The sequence below is a fragment of the Lacerta agilis genome, chromosome 2 (genome assembly GCF_009819535.1).
Source record: "Lacerta agilis isolate rLacAgi1 chromosome 2, rLacAgi1.pri, whole genome shotgun sequence".
NCBI lineage: Eukaryota > Metazoa > Chordata > Lepidosauria > Squamata > Lacertidae > Lacerta > Lacerta agilis.
In genome coordinates this window covers 79,737,279-79,755,341 of record NC_046313.1, presented here as the reverse complement: position 1 = coordinate 79,755,341, position 18,063 = coordinate 79,737,279, and the positions used below count along the sequence as shown (strand labels likewise).

At 41.7% G+C, this 18,063-nt stretch overlaps 1 protein-coding gene across 19 annotated transcripts in view; it reads right to left on the bottom strand.

The window, feature by feature from the left end:
- Positions 1–12,647, bottom strand: part of SLMAP (sarcolemma associated protein) — a 91,593-nt gene extending 78,946 nt beyond the window's left edge. For 6 of the 19 annotated variants that reach the window (XM_033140974.1, XM_033140983.1, XM_033140981.1 and 3 more), the window contains exon 1: positions 11,602–12,645. In XM_033140974.1, the coding sequence (XP_032996865.1) occupies positions 11,602–11,799 (198 nt within the window). In that variant the 5' untranslated portion in view covers positions 11,800–12,645. Of the gene's footprint in view, positions 1–11,601 lie in introns of all 19 variants that reach the window. The other 13 variants (XM_033140976.1, XM_033140980.1, XM_033140991.1 and 10 more) reach the window with 4 other exon arrangements.
- Between the last annotated feature and the right edge of the window lie 5,416 nt (positions 12,648–18,063).

Here is an 18,063-nt window from a genome sequence, read left to right as displayed (position 1 = left end):
CCAGCGACGGAGCAGGCCCAGCGACGGACTAGGGACCCCTTCCTGTCTCCAAGGCAGCTTTGCTCACTGCCCAGCTTGCCACTGCCTGTTTGTACATTTGCATACAATCCTTCAGTTAAATGGCTCCAAAGAAGCCGACAACAAAACAAATAATAAAATTAGCATGTTCTTTTACTGGGTGACAAAAAGCTTTAAAAATGTTTAGTTGAAAAATCAGGCCTGTAGCTCATTCATTGGATACAACCTGGATAGATCATTGCTATTTAGTGAGAATTCCCCTGTACTTACATCTCTACAATCCTATGGATGTTTAACAACATCAAATAGGTACATTCTGAAATGGTAACAGCAGGAGACAGACTGAGCTAATTCTTCACTGCTGTTTTCCACTGTGTTGAAAATATAGTGTTTTAGCACTCCCAACAGTCAAAGAAATGGAGATTTCCCTTCTGCTCTATGGTTGCAGTTTCAAAAGTCACTTACAAACTGGGTATATCAATGTTTTCTATATATTCTTTCCTTGGTGCTGAATCTGACCCAGTTTATAGCTGTCCTTCCCAAAATGCCACCCCCACATATATTATGATTAGCTTAATAACTAATTAAAATTATACCTCTTTTACATTCTGTGTTCATCCCAAATGAGTCATAGTAATTAACAAAGAACCACTTCCAATATCTGGTAAAATGGTGGGGCAATGGGACAAATTTGCCACCCTGCAATTAGACAGCAAAGCTACACAAACCTTCATGTGGCTGAACCAGGCCTTAAGAGACTCAAGGATACACTGAGAATATCTAAATATCTGTGTGTAGTCTGCTGCTCACTTTTCTCTACCAAATATTTATGTCAATAAATTATTCACTTCAAACATAATCAACATTTAATTTGTGAGATAATTAATGGCTTTTTATTTCTTTTAACACCTGGATTTCTAAACCAGTTTCTCTAGTACAATCACATGTTCAGATTAAGGAAGACAGTAACTCACTTGTGTCTAATAAACAGTACTAAAGAAAATCATAAACATGTATACAATATCAGCTTCAATATGATACCCTAAGTGAAGTTAGGCGGGATATTTAAAAAACAGAAGTATACAATTGACTGCCTTAGCATTGTGTGCATGATCCTCAGGCTCTGAGATCAGAAACATCCATTTTCATTTTTAATTAACCACAATTAATTAGTTCATATAAATCGTAAGCTGCACTTAATCTTAAAACTAAAGCTTTGTGAAACAAGCCAACCTTCTAAACCAGGGGTCCCCAAACTAAGGCTTGGGGGCCGGATGCGGCCCAATCACCTTCTAAATCCGGCCCGCGAATGGTCCGGGAATCAGCGTGTTTTTACATGAGTAGAATGTGTGCTTTTATTTAAAATGCATCTCTGGGTTATTTGTGCGGCATAGGAATTTGTTCATATTTTTTTTCAAAATATAGTCCAGCCCCCCACAAGGTCTGAGGGACAGTGGACCGGCCCCCTGCTGAAAGTTTGCTGACCCCCGTTCTAAACAATCATTTGAAGCTGGTTTGTTCCCTTAAGCCAGGATAGCCAACATGGGGCCTTCCAATTGTTGGGATTCTAACTTCCATCATTCTTGACCACTTGCCATGCTGGATGGGACTGGTGGGAGTTGGAATCCAACAACATCTGTAGGGCACTATGTGGGCTACTCCTGCCCTAACGTCTGAGGCTTATTCATTTAACATTAATCCATTGTCTGAGCAAGGCTAAAGTGAAAGGACACCTTCCTAATCTATTGTGTCAAAAGTATGGAGATGGTGACATTGAATTCAGTAGTCCCAATGTGGGTGCCTCGGAGAAGCAATGTTTTTGCCTAATTCTTCTAATCGGATATGAACTTTGAATACACACTGTCAATCAGTAATTTTGTTGTGGAAGAAACTAGCTATCAAATACAACCTTCTGTAAAAGGTGAAATATTTATACGATCTGAAGATAAACCAGAAAAACTAGCTATCAGCCAGAGAACTGTCAACCCACAACAGTTGGCCTATTTCATTTTTCTTATACTAACAAGAATGAGGGAAATAAAAACTGTTTCATTGCTATGAGAATGAGCTGCAGTGAACCTCAGGCTACTGTCACCCGCTTTCCTCTGGCTCAGTCAGAGATTGGAAGTGTTCACTTCCATTTTTATTAACTGCACTTTAGTGTTATGTTCAACCCCTTAATGTAGTTAATCTTAACCACTTTTTGTTGAAACAAGTCAGTTTCACAATCCTCTTCTGCTCCTTTGCACCACAATAAATCAAGGTTTATCATGATGTCTAAAATGTAGCCATTATGTTAGATCAGGGCTGCAGAATCTTTGGCACTCCACATATTGCTGCTCTCTAACTCCAATCATCCCTGAACCTAGCAGTTCGAAAGCACATCAAAGTGCAAGTAGATAAATAGGTACCACTCCGGCGGGAAGGTAAACGGCGTTTCCATGCGCTGCTCTTAGCCTCCCCGATTTAGAATTATATCACGATGCGGTGGGCCTGACCTGGCTGAAAGAATGGATTAAACTAGACGATTCAGACGTATTGGACCTAGAAGGAGTGGAAACGAGATTTGGATGGCATGCCTATCTAGTGGACGAAAAAGCAAAAGTGCATAAAGGTTTTTTGGGGCATATAATTAGGAAATCTATTTACAAAATTTGGGAAAAACACAAAAGAATCCTAGAGCCCAAAATACCATGGTGGGCATCGCCGGCAGAGATAGTCGCAGTTAAAAAATGGAACATGAAAGAAAATTGGGTCACTTATAAAGATGTATTAGAAGAAGAAAATGCTGTATTAAAGTTAAAAGATTATGAAGAAATAAAGGCATATATTACAGACTGGTTTCAGTACACCCAAATTAAATACAGATTACAAAAAGATAAAAAAATAGGATTTGAAAAAGGAACTTCTAAATTTAGCAAATATTTATTACAAGAAACTTCAAAAAATATATCCAAATTATATAATTTGTTGTTAGAATGGGAGACAAAGGATGAATTAGTTAAAGAATCAATGATTAAATGGGCAATAGATATTGGAAAGAATATTATGTTAGAGCAATGGGAAAAATTATGGAAAGAAGATATGAATTTTACTAGATGTAATATATTGAAAGAAAATTATTTGAAAATACAACACAGGTGGTACTTAACACCAGAAAAAATAGCCAAAATAAATAAAAACTGCGGAGATGTCTGCTGGCGGTGCAATGCAGGAAAAGGCACCATGATACACATATGGTGGAATTGCCCCAACATAGTCCGATTTTGGGAAACTGTATATAACGAGATGAAAAGAATGTTTAAATACTCTTTTAAAAAAACACCAGAAGGTTTCCTACTGGGAATAGTACCAGACAGTTTAAAGAAGGAAGATAAAACATTATACTTATATGCAACAGTAGCCGCAAGGTTACTGATAGCAAAAAATTGGAAAAGTGGAGCAATCCCAACAAAAACAGAATGGCTCGCCAAACTTCTAGAATATCACAATATGTCTAAAATAATGGAAGAAATTGGAAGGACCACAAAAGAAAGGGCAGACAAAGATTGGAAAGCGTTCAGAGGATACTTGAAAAATTATGTTGAAAAGTCAAATCTCCTATTATAATGAACAAGTTCCGTTACAACTATTGGATATTAAATAAGTTAGACAACAAAGGGGAACTGTAAATAAACGAGAAATTGGAATAATAGTGTGTTAGAAGAAAGAAAGAGGAGAAACAGAAAGAAATTATAGCTGAGTTGACTGGAAGTCATGCACAGGGTGGGGTGTGGGGTGTTGGAAGGTGGTGGGTAGAGTGTGATGAAGATAAGGAAAGTATGATGGAGTGTTTGGTTTTTAAGATGTTGAAAAATGTATGTAGGTTGTGTATGTTTTGTCGGAAATATGTGTATGTATTATAATTTGAAACATTAAAATAAAGCATTTTTATTTAAAAAAAAAAAAAAAAAAAAAAAAAAAAGAAGCGGCTTAGTCATGCTGGCCACATGACCCAGAAGCTGTATGCCGGCTCCCTCAGCCAATAAAGCAAGATGAGTGCCGCAACCCCAGAGTCATCCACGACTGGACCTAATGGTCAGGGGTCCCTTTCCCTTTATGTTAGATAAGGGCTGCAGAATCTTTGGCACTCCACATGTTGCTGCTCTCCAACTCCAATCATCCCTGAACACCTAACAGTGTCATCCCCTTCTAGAGGGAATAACTAGATCTTCACAGATCTAAACTACCTGTGCTATAAAACTAACCACTTGAACCCATGGGCACATTTGAAAATCTGAGAAATTGCTATGGGAGCTACCACAAATTGGCTGCCATGGGGCCTGGCTAATCACAAAGAACAAGTAATTTCCTTCACTATGGTCCTAGGATGGCCAAAGACATAGAACAGTACTGCAAGAACTGTGCTAGATGCATCCAGAAAAGAACTTCCCTCACCGAGCAGCTACCCTTCCTTATATAACTACAGAAGCACTCTTGGAGTGAAGCCTGTATGGACTTGAGAATGACAGCAAAATGTTAGCAATATCCTTGCAATGAAATATCTCTTTTCTCACTATGGCCAGCCAGGGACTCTGGTCTAGCCAAGGACCAACATGGCAGCCTTGCAGCAGAGATGCTATGAGAGAGTGTCTTGGCTTATTATGGATTGCTCAAAATATATTCAATCAGATCAGGTTAAGGGTCCTTTTGCACATGGTAAGGGGTGTCGTGTGACTTCCAAATTCCTGCAAGCCTTGCAGGTATTAAGAAGTCACACAACACTCCTTAGCATGTGCAAAAGGCCCATCAACCTAAAAGGTTCAATAAAATTTTACTTGATATGCTTGGTTTATTAGAATCCACAAGAAAGGGAAAATGGAGTCAACACCTTATACATGCATTCGATTGTACAAGAAATTATGTCACAGGACTTTCCCCTTACTATATCTGGGCTACCTTTGTGTTTGGAAAAGATGCCTGCTGCCCTATGGAGTCTGCAGATTTTAAATATTCTACACTGAAGAAAGAACACTGAAAGAGGCCTATCAGTTAGCCTCTAAAACAGCAAGTCAATTTAGCATCCACAACAAACTTGGATATGATCAGCAGGTTCAACACTGGGACAGACAGGAAACCAGATTGTCCTCCATAATTTATAAATGCCTGAAAAAGTACAAAAATAGTTGTCCAATTGAAATCTGAGCCATATCTGATTCAGAGAAAGTTATTGAACGACTGATATACAAGGTGGTACCTAAAGGTAGGTATGGTTCTGTGAAAATCTTGCATAGGAATAATTTACTACCCCAAAAACAACTTATTGGCCAACCTCTTTAAACCACCCAGGACAACCATAATTGTGCAAAGATGCAAGGCAGACACAATGACAAATATCTTCCAACCTCATGTCAAGCAACTTACCTGTAGACTCTCCAGGAACTCCATAGCTACTCCACTAAGAAAAAACTGTTTCTGATTAAGATGAACTGAATTAACTGATAGTTTACCACCATTACTACTTGGAAATTAAGCCTGAGTTTAAATCCTGAAGCAGAACCCTTTCAATTCTACACATCTACCTTCCTGTCATTTGATGACCCAAGAGGAATTGGTGCCCGAGGTTCCTGACCTGAAAGAAGAAGATTAAGTGCTAAAAACAGCTGCTTATATTAAGGAAGAAAACAGTGCATCAATCCATGGACAGAGGGATAAAATGCTTTGTGAGCCTTCACCCCAAGCAACCTTAGTTGATCAACCATTTGAGAGAGGGCCAGTAACAATTTAAGAGTTTTGAAACCTGTTATCAGGTTAATTTATGATGAATCTGCAATTTTACACCATACTTATTATACACCAGTAGCAGAGGGGTTTAGCCTTTAGAGTCATGTTAAAACAAGAAGTACCAAAAGTCCCAGAAATGCCAGATTGCCAATCTGCAAGTATGTGAGAGTTAAAGGAAGCAATGCGCAAGCTGTATTTCAGGTGAAAGAACGTCTGTGTATATCAATCTACTAGTTGTGCTACAGTTAAGCATATATATGGAATTAAATTGCTATACTTTGTTATGCAGCATAACTATCAGTTGCTGATATATTTTCTTTGCCAATATCTTTGCTCATTGGAGCTCTAGAATCTGTCTGACTTTGATTGACTGAAAACAATGTCCTCAGTCCCTCCAACAGCAAACTCAGATGCTGAGTGCCAACAACTATGTAATTGAAACAGGCTGCTAAGAAACATGAGAGAAGTATCAGAATGCTTAGGAGAACCCTGAGGTAGAAACCTATAGGAAAAACCTTAATAGGAACAAAACTAAACAAACAAACAAACAAACAAACAAACCCAAAATGATCAAGGATGGAGCATGTTCAGTAGCCACAAAAAATAGTAAGTAACTGTTGAAAGAAATATTCAGAAATGGGAATGGAATGGAATACACAGGAAGTGGCCATGACTAGCTCTGAACCCTGAACACAGGACTCTGCTGAAACATTTTGCTGCTGGTTCCATTTGTCTTTCCTAACTTACACTTCACTTGAATGCAAGCAAATGATGGCCTTCAAACTGAAGTTAATAGGGGGGAAATTGCCCATTTGAAGCCAAAGTCAAAAGCCATAAGGTAACATTTTGAGGTTCGGTTAAATTTAATTTTAAGTACTGAAGTGGTTCGAGTTCAGAACCAAGGCTATGAGACTGCACTGGATCAGTTCCAACAATTAAAGTATTAGCTCTGCAGTAGTGGCTACATTTGGTATCACTGCAGGAAAATCCTGATCAGTAGGCAGTAACATCCCTCAGCTATTAACTGCTGGCATCCGCTCTCTTCCAGTTTATTAAATAAAGTATTTTAACAGTGAAGTTTATTTTAGTTTAAGGTTACAGGCACAATTCCCTCTTCATAGCATAAACCACACAAACAAAAAGTATCAGTTTCATTCCAACTGGGTGTTCTCTTAGTAAATTATAAACCAGTGTCTTGTTTGGTGTCTTCAAACTGAACAGGTTCAATGTCTGGAGGGGGAAATGCCTAAACACACAAGAAGAATACTTCATATTATCAAAACTCTTAACTTCATTAACCCAAGGAATTGTATCAACTTCAGATTCTATATTTCACTGTTCCTTCCCTGCTTCTGATAGACAAATGCTGACTAGAACAGAAACATGAATTATTTTACTAACTTTTTGCACTGGAGGATATTAGTCTGTTGTTTTAAAGAACTAGTTATAAAGTTCTCTTTGATATTTATGACTTTATTATGTTTCACGCTAGTTGTTTCCTTTAATACAGACAACTTCAACTTTTCAACATGATCTTTTACTATACGTGGGTTTGCCCTTCATCGGCTGACACAGAACTGAGCAATGCCCAGTGTTAGTTTACTATGCTTAGTAAACTGGGAAACACAACAAGTGACATTACATCACAAGTGACATTTCAGGATCACCACAATCATGGTAATGAGCAGCTGACTGAAGATCACCTGCTACAGGTATGCAATCTGTATTAGACTTTTCCATATGCCCTTTATTCTTTCTTCATTCTATGATGGACACTGCAGCACATAAACAGAAGTTCAGCAAGAGTAACTGAGAGACAGGTATAAGAATCACCCTCCCCCTTACAGCCCTAGTCCACAACAAAGCATACACATTGTATAACCTATCATAGTCTCATCAACCACAAAGGCCAGCAGGAGCCAAAGCATCTCACAGACTCCCAACCACAAATGAAATCTAGCTGGGCAAGTTTTTTTTTTCTGAAAGTCAAACATCTGAGAATCAAAAGTTGCCTGTTTCCCCACAGCAAGTTTGTCCCTATGTGTTTATTCCAACTAAGACAGTCAAGCTGTCAAGCTGCATGCATAGGTTTTATAAACGCATACAACTTTTCTGAACAACTTAGCCAAGACCAGATTCCTCATGGCAGACCTACCAAGCAAGGGTAAGTTCCCAATTGCCTCTAAGCAAGCAGCTTCTAATAAACACAAGACAATGTAGTAATTGCCATGGAAGCAACAAAGACAAATCCACTACCCATGTGAGGAATTAGGGGTCTTGCATGGAGGGGTCTGGCAATGGAACCCAGGCACCTTATGCTTTAAACCACTGTGTTTGAGGAAGGGAATAATAGCCTAGCCTCTGCTATCTTTCAGTTTCAGAACTGTTGGTATCAACTCCAAAGGCATGATGGAACAGGACCCATAGGGTTTGATGTGGCCCTGTGATACTGCTGACACGGGTCTGGCTCCTACAACTGAGCAGCTCTTCAGGCTCCAATTGAGCAGCTCTGAATTCCCTCTTACCTGCAGGCTCAACTAATAGTTTAGCCCAGCAGCTCTGTTTAAAGATAGGTCAATGTTCCAGTAACTCTACATGTTGCTCTGTTGTTCTCCCTTATCTAACCTTATCTAATCAAAGACTGCCTCTCCCTATATAAACCAATCTGAACATCTGTGTTCATCATCTGAGGCCCTTCTCCGTGTGCCTCCTTCTCATGAGGTCCGGAGGGTGGCAACATGAGAGCAGTAGCGGAGCTTTGTGCTCCGGCACCAGGGGGCGGAGAGCAGGCGGGGGCGTGGCTGGTGCGTGTCCTGGGGTGTGTGGCACCCAGCGCGGGTGGGGGAGCAGCTGTGATGGCATCCCACCAGGATCGCACTGCTGGGGGTGGTGCACTCCCCCCGCACTCCTCTTCCTCCACCAGTGCATGAGCGCAGGCCTTTTCTGCAGTGGCCCTCCATTTGTGCAGGAAGGTTTGTCTGACATCTTCCCTATTTATATTTAGGCACCGGACAAAAATGTTCCTCTTCAACCAGACCTTTGGTTGATTAATATTCTATAGCCTTTTAAATGTATTCTAAAAGTTATTATTTTGTTGTTTTTGTTTTAACTATTTGTTTGTGCTTTCTCCTTGTAATTTTATCCTGTGAACCACCCTGAGATCTTGTGATGAAGGGCAGTATATAAAATCACCACCACCACCACCTACCATCTGCTACTAGCTCTTAGACTGAAAGGATGAAGGAGAACCATGTGGGCATATTGCTGCAGTATGTTAAATGCAGCAGTGCCATGAAGACTGCATGTATAGCTCTATCCCAGGGGTCAGCAAAGTTTTTCTGCAGGGGGTAGCCCACTGTCCCTCAGACCTTGTGGGGGGGCAGACTATATTGGGGGGGGGGAGACAAATTCCTTATCCCACAAATAACCCAGAGACACATTTTAAATAAAAGGACACATTCTACTCATGTAAAAACACCAGGCAGGCCCCACAAATAACCCAGAGATGCATTTTAAATAAAAGGACACAAAAAGACGCTGATTCCCGCACTGTCCGCAGGCCGGATTTAGAAGGCAATTGGGCCGGATCTGGCCCTCGGGCCTTAGTTTGCCTACCCATGCTCTATCCCATCTCTATTTATCAGATGAGAAGCAGCTGCTCAGACAAGTAAAGTAGAGGGTAAGTGATAACTCCAGAATATTAAGTTGAAAGATTGTAGTAACCACCTTAACCCTGTATCCGTATTAAGCAATAATAAATCTCACCAATAATGCCAACATTCAAAGGCATAGCTATGTGCAATCATACATACCCAGTTAAAACCCTTTTAAAAAATGTGTTGCCACAAATTGCCATAAGCTAAAAATTAGCAATTAAAGAATGAAATCTTTGGCTCAATTTTCTAATTTTGTTACAGCTGGCCTGTCATTGATATGTCTTGGCAGATAACTTATAAAACAGTAATAGTTAACAATAAGTATTCTTAAAAGGGCATGGAAATATTCTGAAAATAATAGTATGGAATATACCAGTCAGAAGACTGACAAAATACTTTAGACTATTTCAGTCTATTCCCTCAAGCAAGGAAAACTGTCATTCAAGGTTGAAGACTTCTGCAAAGAAGTAAACCAGGCTGTTACACTATTATGAGAATGAATGCCAGACAATGCATTTTGAAATGGTTTATTTTCCTTTCCACATAAAAGTGCTACACTACGTTAATGTTCTTTAATTCATGTTCCAACTTATGAAACTCACCTTTTGGCTTGTCCCATCGTGTTTCACTACTGCGCAAAATATAGTAAGACTTTGAACAAACATTCTTAATGCACCCATGCTGTGCCAAATTAAGCAGCCAGCTGGTAATTTTGCTAATATATTAATTAGTAGAGTAGTCTTCAGGAAAACATAGATAAAATAAACAGCAGGTGATAAAGACTTACAAAGAGTAGACACATGAGAACATAGCAAAACATTTTGTTTTTTGATAGTTACTGAAAGCACTAGTTAAACCAATGTCATGTAAGCTATCCCAACTTTAAATTCCTTTCTTAGCATAAAACACTGATTTGAGTTTCCAGTTCAGTCCCTGCTGGACAAAATCAGGCACTAAAAAGCCTCTAAACATTTAAGCAGCAGGTGTCCTCATTGGAAATACCTAGTAGACGATAAGATGACATGTAGTGTATATGTACCAACTTCATCCTACTTGCAAAAAAGAAAAAAATACCTGAGTGCATAAAAAACTCAATTCCCCAAATCCTCTTGATATATCCATATACACATTCAGGAAATATTGTACAGCTCAATACTGTACCAAGGTAAACCACAACAGCTAAGAAAGCTCTACCCATATTTATGCATCAGCTGCTTAAAATCAAATTATCTATCACCAAAGCTGAAATATTCTTGCCAGAATATACAAAAACCAAATAAACCACAGAAAGCAAATACAGCCACATTGCTTTAGATAACCATTGCTTTGATGGTGTTTCCTGCTTGGCAGGGGGTTGGACTGGATGGCCCTTGTGGTCTCTTCCAACTCTATGATTCTACTTCGGAGGTGGGATATTGCTATATACAACAACTTTCTAATGCTCCTTTGGTTCCCATAAAATGTTTGAGGTTTGAATTACAATTCAAGAATACTAAAAGCTACAATTATTTCACTAAAAAACAAAGCAACTATTTTACTTAAGCACTGCACTCCCTGGCATGGCAAGCAAGAACTAGTTGCAACATTAGCTGTACCACTTGATCTTATCAAACTAGAATACCACAGAATTTCAAACCATTGTCATCCAGTGGACCAACAAGAGTTTTGGTATTTGGAGGCAGAAATCAATTTCCACCATAGTTCTACAGTCAAAAGACATACTGAATAAGGAAATAAATACTTAGGAGTAGGAAAATGAACTACGTACTGAATATGCTGTTGGCACAACACAAAATATGACATTATAGCAGTGTTGAGGGTCAAAGGTTAACATTAACAATCCTGAAGCCACTTCCCAACTTTGACTATACAGTATGTCAGTACAATGACATCTCTCAAGAATGTTGGATGAACAAGTGTAATAACTATTTTAAAACACTTTGAGCACGAGTGTTACAAATATAAATAGTAGCCAAAAATCTATCCTCTTAAGCAATATTCCATTAGCAAAGAAGAAAGTAATTTGCCTCAGTTGGAATCATCATTTTGCTGTACAATTTCAGGTCAATTACAAAGACGTCCTAAAGTCAAACAAACAACCATTGATAAAAATAATAAACATCAAGCTCATTATGCTTCTCCTGAAAAATATAGATTGCCTTACCTTTCCTGTCTTGTGGTCAAACCAGACAAGCGCATGGTTCCTAGACAAAACCTTACAGTCAAAGGTAGCGTTATTCTGAGCTGGTCGACATCGAGCCACTGAGCGGCCAATTTTGACAGGTTCATCCAGGTAGACATGACGTTCTTGAAATGGGTGAGAGTTTGGGCGGCAAGTGAAGATAGCCAAGGCTGAAGGCATTGAGGATAGATATGTGGTGCCACACCAACCAGGGCAGAAGAGGAACTCTTCTTGATCCAAGCCACCCTCCACAGTTGATAAGCAAAATTTCCACAGCACTTTACATTAAAGCAGGGCAAACATTACCTGCAAGTGAGATCTAACAACTCATACCTTCAGTGTGTGAACTAATGCTGGCAATAATCCAGTAAAAAAGCCCCATTGTTTCTTTTAGTAAGGCCGGTTGTAAATCTAAGATGTTCCGCTTCAATCCATCTCTCTCAAGAATATGAACAAGCATCTGAAGACTCAGAAATGAAACAGAACTTGTTAAATTAAGGTGGGGATGGCTATAGATCCAAGTGGATGACTCATACACAAAATACTTGTTCGGGATGCAATTGGCTCTGCTCTCTTCCGTAAACACTGCCCAAGATTTTCCTCAATAGAGAGAAACAATGGAAGATTCAGAGAGTGGGAAACAGAAGACTAGAGGTTTACAAGACTGGAGCAAAAACTGGAGAGCCACCAGGAAGACTTTGCAACAAAGGCAGTTCAGCTGATCCAGGAGTAAATCTGCGGTTCATCTTCTTCACACATCAACTCACAGTTGGCAATGTGGGAGGATGCCCAAGTAATGAGTAGGCTCTCTCCCGCCCCCCTCTCCAAGACTGCACAGGCCCAGACTAGAATTTTTCTTTCTTTCAGGGAGCCAACTGAGCCAACCGATCTGATCATTCAGGAAGTGGCAGTTTTATTATTTCCCCACGGAGCTATACGGGGCTTAGTACACCTGGAGATGCATGCCAGCCATTGCACGAGGCGGTCTTCTCGAGGGAATGGGGGGGGGGGTGATAAACTGACAGCAGGTTGGGGACGCCTGACGGAAGCCAGAAGTGCCGCGATCGCCCCGACGACGGTCTCAATGCAGATGCCTCGTCGTCGGCGGAGGGAGCCCGGGGTTGGCGGGATGCTGCCCGGCGGGACTGGCGGAGGGTGGTGGCTCCCGGAGCAAAGGCTGCAGAAAGCGAAGGTGGCGCCTGCCTGACGAAGGCCGGTGGCAGCTCCCTCCGTGACTCTGCAGGTGGCTGCTGCGAGCGAGGACCGCGCTCCCTCCTTCCCTTCTCCTGAGGAGGGGAGGGGGAGAGAGAGGCGCCTTTCCGCCCTGCCCTGGCGGGGCTCGCAGCCCCGTTCCCGCCGACGGAGAGGCCTGGAGGCCGGGGCGCCTTCCGAGCGGGGCGCCTCCTTCTCTCTCTCTCAGGCGGCCGCCGGCAGCGAAAACTTTCCCTCGACCTGCGAAAATCAAAACAAACCCGGTCAAGAAGACTCGGGGGGGCTCAGGCGGGGCCCGAAACCCCGACGACGACGCCTCTCGCCCGGCCCCGGGGGCTCCGCAGAAGTGCACGCAAGGCGGCCGGGAAGGGGCGGCTGCGGCCGGAGCAGGGCGCCCAGCTCCCCTCCCTCCCCACCCACTCTTACCTTCCCAGCAGCAGACGGAGCCGCCATAGTGACTGGAAACCTACCCGGTGTAGCAGCAGCAGCAGCCGCGCTGCCGGGGAGGGGGGGAGGGAGTTGGGAGGGGAGAGGAGGAGCCGCTCGGCGATGGGCTTGGCCAAACCAAGGGCTGACGGCCGCCCATCCGCTACTACGCAGGCGCCTGCCCGTCAGGTGGCACATGCGCACGGAAGTAGGTGAAGTTTTTTTGCGCTCTCTCCTCCCTTCCCCGCCCCCGCTGCTGGCTCTGCTGGCATTTGCTGCCCTTAACCTAGAATGGCCTGGTGAATCCGCTTCCGGGTACCCTAGGTGGCTCTCTCTCTATATATATACTGCATATATATCTTATAAATAAGAAAGATGATGTAATAACCCCTTAGAGACCGAGGAAGAAGAAAATGCTTGCAATTTAAATTTTGCAGATTTTACTTTTTGGGGTGGGGGGTGGGGGAGGAAATGCAGATAAGTGGTCGCATTCAATATGATCGTGGTCAGGTGGGGTTGAAATAGGTTTGCGGTTTGTTTGTTTTTTTGCTTTTCCTGGGGGTGGGAGGTCGAAATGAACGCGTTAGTACCTGAAGGCGCAAAGGAAACTGACAGGAGGCCTCCATAGGGCTTAAGGAGATATCCTTGCTTCATGTCATCGCGGCTCCACAAGTTATGTAGAGCAGGTGCTACGATTCCGGTAAATCTAGTGCTGCAGGAGCCGAAGGCTGCGATCTGGCACTCACCTGGGAGCAAATCCCATCAGTGGTGCAGTTAGCTAATTTTAGACTCGGGACTTAATGGACTCTATTCTTCTCCTTCTCCTCCTCCTCCTCCTCCTCCCCCCTCCCCAGTTTTAGATGGTAATGTTATTTACTACAAACTTACTACAAATTGTAGTAAACCAGCCCTGCCACTTTGGGTTCCCTCCTGCTGAATGGGGCACTAATGTCTGGGACAGCACTACTGAGGCCTATTGAACTCAGTGTTATTCTTGTTTTCTCAGTGGACCTGTACAGGATTTACTCAGAAACCCTATTTGCATGGACTCAAATCTAAGCGTGCACAGGCTTGTTGTTTGTACACTTTGTACACTTGTACACGTCAACAATCTAATTAGGAAGGACAGAGGCAAACTGTTACACTGATGAAACCTGAACCCAAAAGTGGAAGATAACTAGCTATAGACAGTGGCACTTTCAAAAATTATACTGTGAGGTTATTTGGAACTAAGTGCAACTGAAATGCATGTTGTTGTTGTTCAGTCGTTCAGTCGTGTCCAACTCTTCGTGACCCCATTGACCAGAGCACGCCGGCACGCCTAGCCCGCACTGCCTCCCGCATTTGGCCAAACTCATGTTAGTACTTCGAGAATACTGTCCACCATCTCAGCCTTTGTCGTCCCCTTCTCCTTGTCCCTCCATCTTTCCCAACAGCAGGTCTTTTCCAGGGAGTCTTCTCTTCTCATGAGGTGGCCAAAGTACTGGAGCCTCAACTTCAGAATCTGTCCTTCTAGTGAGCACTCAGGGCCGATTTCCTTGAGAATGGATAGGTTTGATCTTCTTGCAGTCCATGGACTTCTCAAGAGTCTCCTCCAGCACCATAATTCAAAGCATCAAGTCTTCGGCGATCAGCCTTCTTGTGGTCCAGCTCTCACTTCCGTACATTACTACTGGAAACCATAGCTTTAACTATACGGACCTTTGTTGCAAGGTGATGTCTTTGCTTTTTAAGATGCTGTCTAGGTTTGTCATTGCTTTTCCTCCCCAAGAAGCATACTGAAATGCATACATACCGTAAACCCACTGTGGCAAATGCCTGCTCCCAGGTTACCCATGAGGGAATGTGGCTGCAAAGAGTTCCCCACCCCTGCTTGAGGAAGTTGGACACGTGAGGGTGCTTGAAGAGTTTATGAAAGCTTATGTCCCTATAGCTTATATAGAGGTCCAAATGTTGTAAGATTTGCTAGAGTCAATCAGAAGCTGCATTGGAACATAAACAGCCGGTAGCTGCTTTCCCAGGCTATCTTCCAGGAGAGATGAGAGCACAAGGTTGCTTGGACAGGAAACACTCAGGGTTTGTAGTTTTTAGGGACAGAAGTGACAGGATCCCTCTTTGTGTAACACATTGTTGAAAACCACAAGTCCCAGAGAGCCTTAGTTCTTGCTTACATTTCCAGTGCACAGACAGGAGAAGCCATCAGAGTGTAATAGCAGCAGGAGGAAACAAGCACCATAATATCAGGGACATGAGATCCCAAGGACAGTGGGAGGCAGTACTGCTGATAGATTTAAGATGTATTTTCGGCCCTTTGCTATAAGCGCCCAGGGCAGGTTACAACAATATAACTACAATTATAAAAACAAATGAAACAGTTATAATTATAAACACAAGTAAACCATTCCAGCCAAGAACAGGCCAATATAAATTCCACAAAAGAGTGGGTCCACAAAACATAATACCTTAACTGTCAAAGGCCAGGGCAAAGATGTGAGTAACAGTGTAGTCCTGTACATGTTACATAACAGTGCAGTCTTGTACATGTCTAGTCAGAATTGTGCCCAGTAGAGAAACTACTTCTGGGTAGGTGGGGTAAGATTACAGTCTGATGAATTAGGCCGCTGATCTTCAGCAGGCACAGAAGACTGACAATAGACTCATAGAATTGTAGAAGTGGAAGGGTGGTCATCTAGTCCAACCCCCTGCAATGCAGAACACTGCCTAAATCAATGCAGTAATGTATAATTAAGGCAACAAAACAGCTTAACATAGATAGTTTTGTAGAACAGTTTACTTCCCCAATTCCAATATACAGGTGAAACTCGAAAAAATTAGAATATCGTGGAAATTATGTAAGCAATTGTTTTCATTAGCTACTGGAGTTTAATATATGAGATAGGCTCATGACATGCAAAAGCGAGATATGTCAAGACTTTGTTATAATTGTGATGATTATGGCGTACAGCTAATGAAAACCCCTAAGTTGAAATTGTTAATTTGGGGTTTTCATCAGCTGTATGCAATGATCATCACAGTTATAACAAATAAAGGCTTGACATATCTCACTTTGCATGTCATGAGTCTATCTCATATATTAGTTTCACCTTTTAAGTTGAATTACTGAAAGAAATGAACCTGTTCCACGATATTCTAATTTTTCCTCAGTTTCACCTGTATAATATGGAATAGTAAATCACCTCAACAAAGAAAAGGACACTTACTTCTGCTTCCTGATTCATTTTGTTTGAAAAAACCTCACAAGGGCATATTATAGCACAACACTTTCTATTGTCTAGGATAGGAGTCAGAACTGAATCTGGCTAGGGGCAGGGGTGTGTGTAGTAAATTTGACAGGTAGGTGGGACTGGCCACCTGGTCAGTTACCTGACAACACAATGGTGATTTGGGGTGACCCGTTGTCAATGGTTTTGAAATCAAAGGGCAAAATCACAGCACTTTGCAAGCACCGACAAGCAGCTGATTGGTGGCACTTCCAGAGCACCACTTTCAGCGGCCACATCTGACAACCATATTTGACAATATTCATTTGGGATATTTTGTGTTCCAGGTCCCTTGTTCAGTGTAACCCTTTGCATGTTACTCAGAGGTAACCACAATTATGCTCACGGGTTTTATAACCTAGAAAGTATATTGAACCCCATATTTTATCCATGTCTACTCAGAAGTAAACACCACAGATATCAGTGGACTTACTCCCAAGTAAGTGCCATACTTCCAGAAATTGACCTCAGTTGGCAATTAGGCTTAGGAAAAAAGCTCCCAGTCTTGTAAATGGGAGGGTTTTTGTAACATTAATCGTATGCTGCTGCGGGGCAGATGCTGCAGGACGGATCCTCCCACAGGCCACTAGTTCCTCACCCATGCCATAGGCAGTACACCATCAAATACCGTACTTCAATTTAGGATTACTCCCCTTTTCCTACTCCAGTATCCTGTCCATAGCTCTAGATTTCAAGGTTGAGCTCTAATGTGACAGAGTCGGACACGACTTAACAACTAAACAACACCACCATTAAAGGAAGTGCTTTCCATTCCATTTACTGTATGTACGTTGTTTCTGGTTTCAAGTACTCATATATTGCTAACGTTTGTTATTAATCTCAGGCACTTGCTTGAGATGTCATGATGCACATTTTGTACTATATGTTTTTGGATTCTGAATTCCTTTCTGTCTTGGTTAAGATGTTATCGTGTGTAAACATGGGTGTGTTTCTATGTGTGGGGGAACAGAGAGGCCAGCTCTACAAATTCTTACATGCAATTGCCTGACTCTTACTGCATGTACAGTTCTCCCTAAATTTATGGGTCATATAAGGAAGTTAAGCTACTCAAAATCGTTCTGCAGGTGTGTAGCTGTAGCAGCATGGCTTCATATTTAAGCTGCAGCCTTTTTAGTAATATTTTTAAGCAACATTAAATATTAAGAATAAAATAATTACATATTGTAAGCAATGAACTCAGTAGAAAGTTCAGAATAATTTGGGTGTGATCCAGTGAAGTAAACTAGAAAAGAGCTTAAATGCACTTATTCAGTTTGCAGAAACTGTCAGTTAAAAATTATTTCATGTTGACCTCTTTTGCATCCTTACTAGTTGTTTGCCATGGTACACACCTGCTCAGGTAGTGTTGCCACCATAGACAAAGGAAAAGCTGCCACACATCTCTGTAATTCTATGATAGTCATCATAAATAAGAGCCTAATTGCTCTTGTTGTTATATATACCATATATGGATGTGTAATCCCATCTGCACTATACATTTAAAGCAGTATAATAGAATGGCATT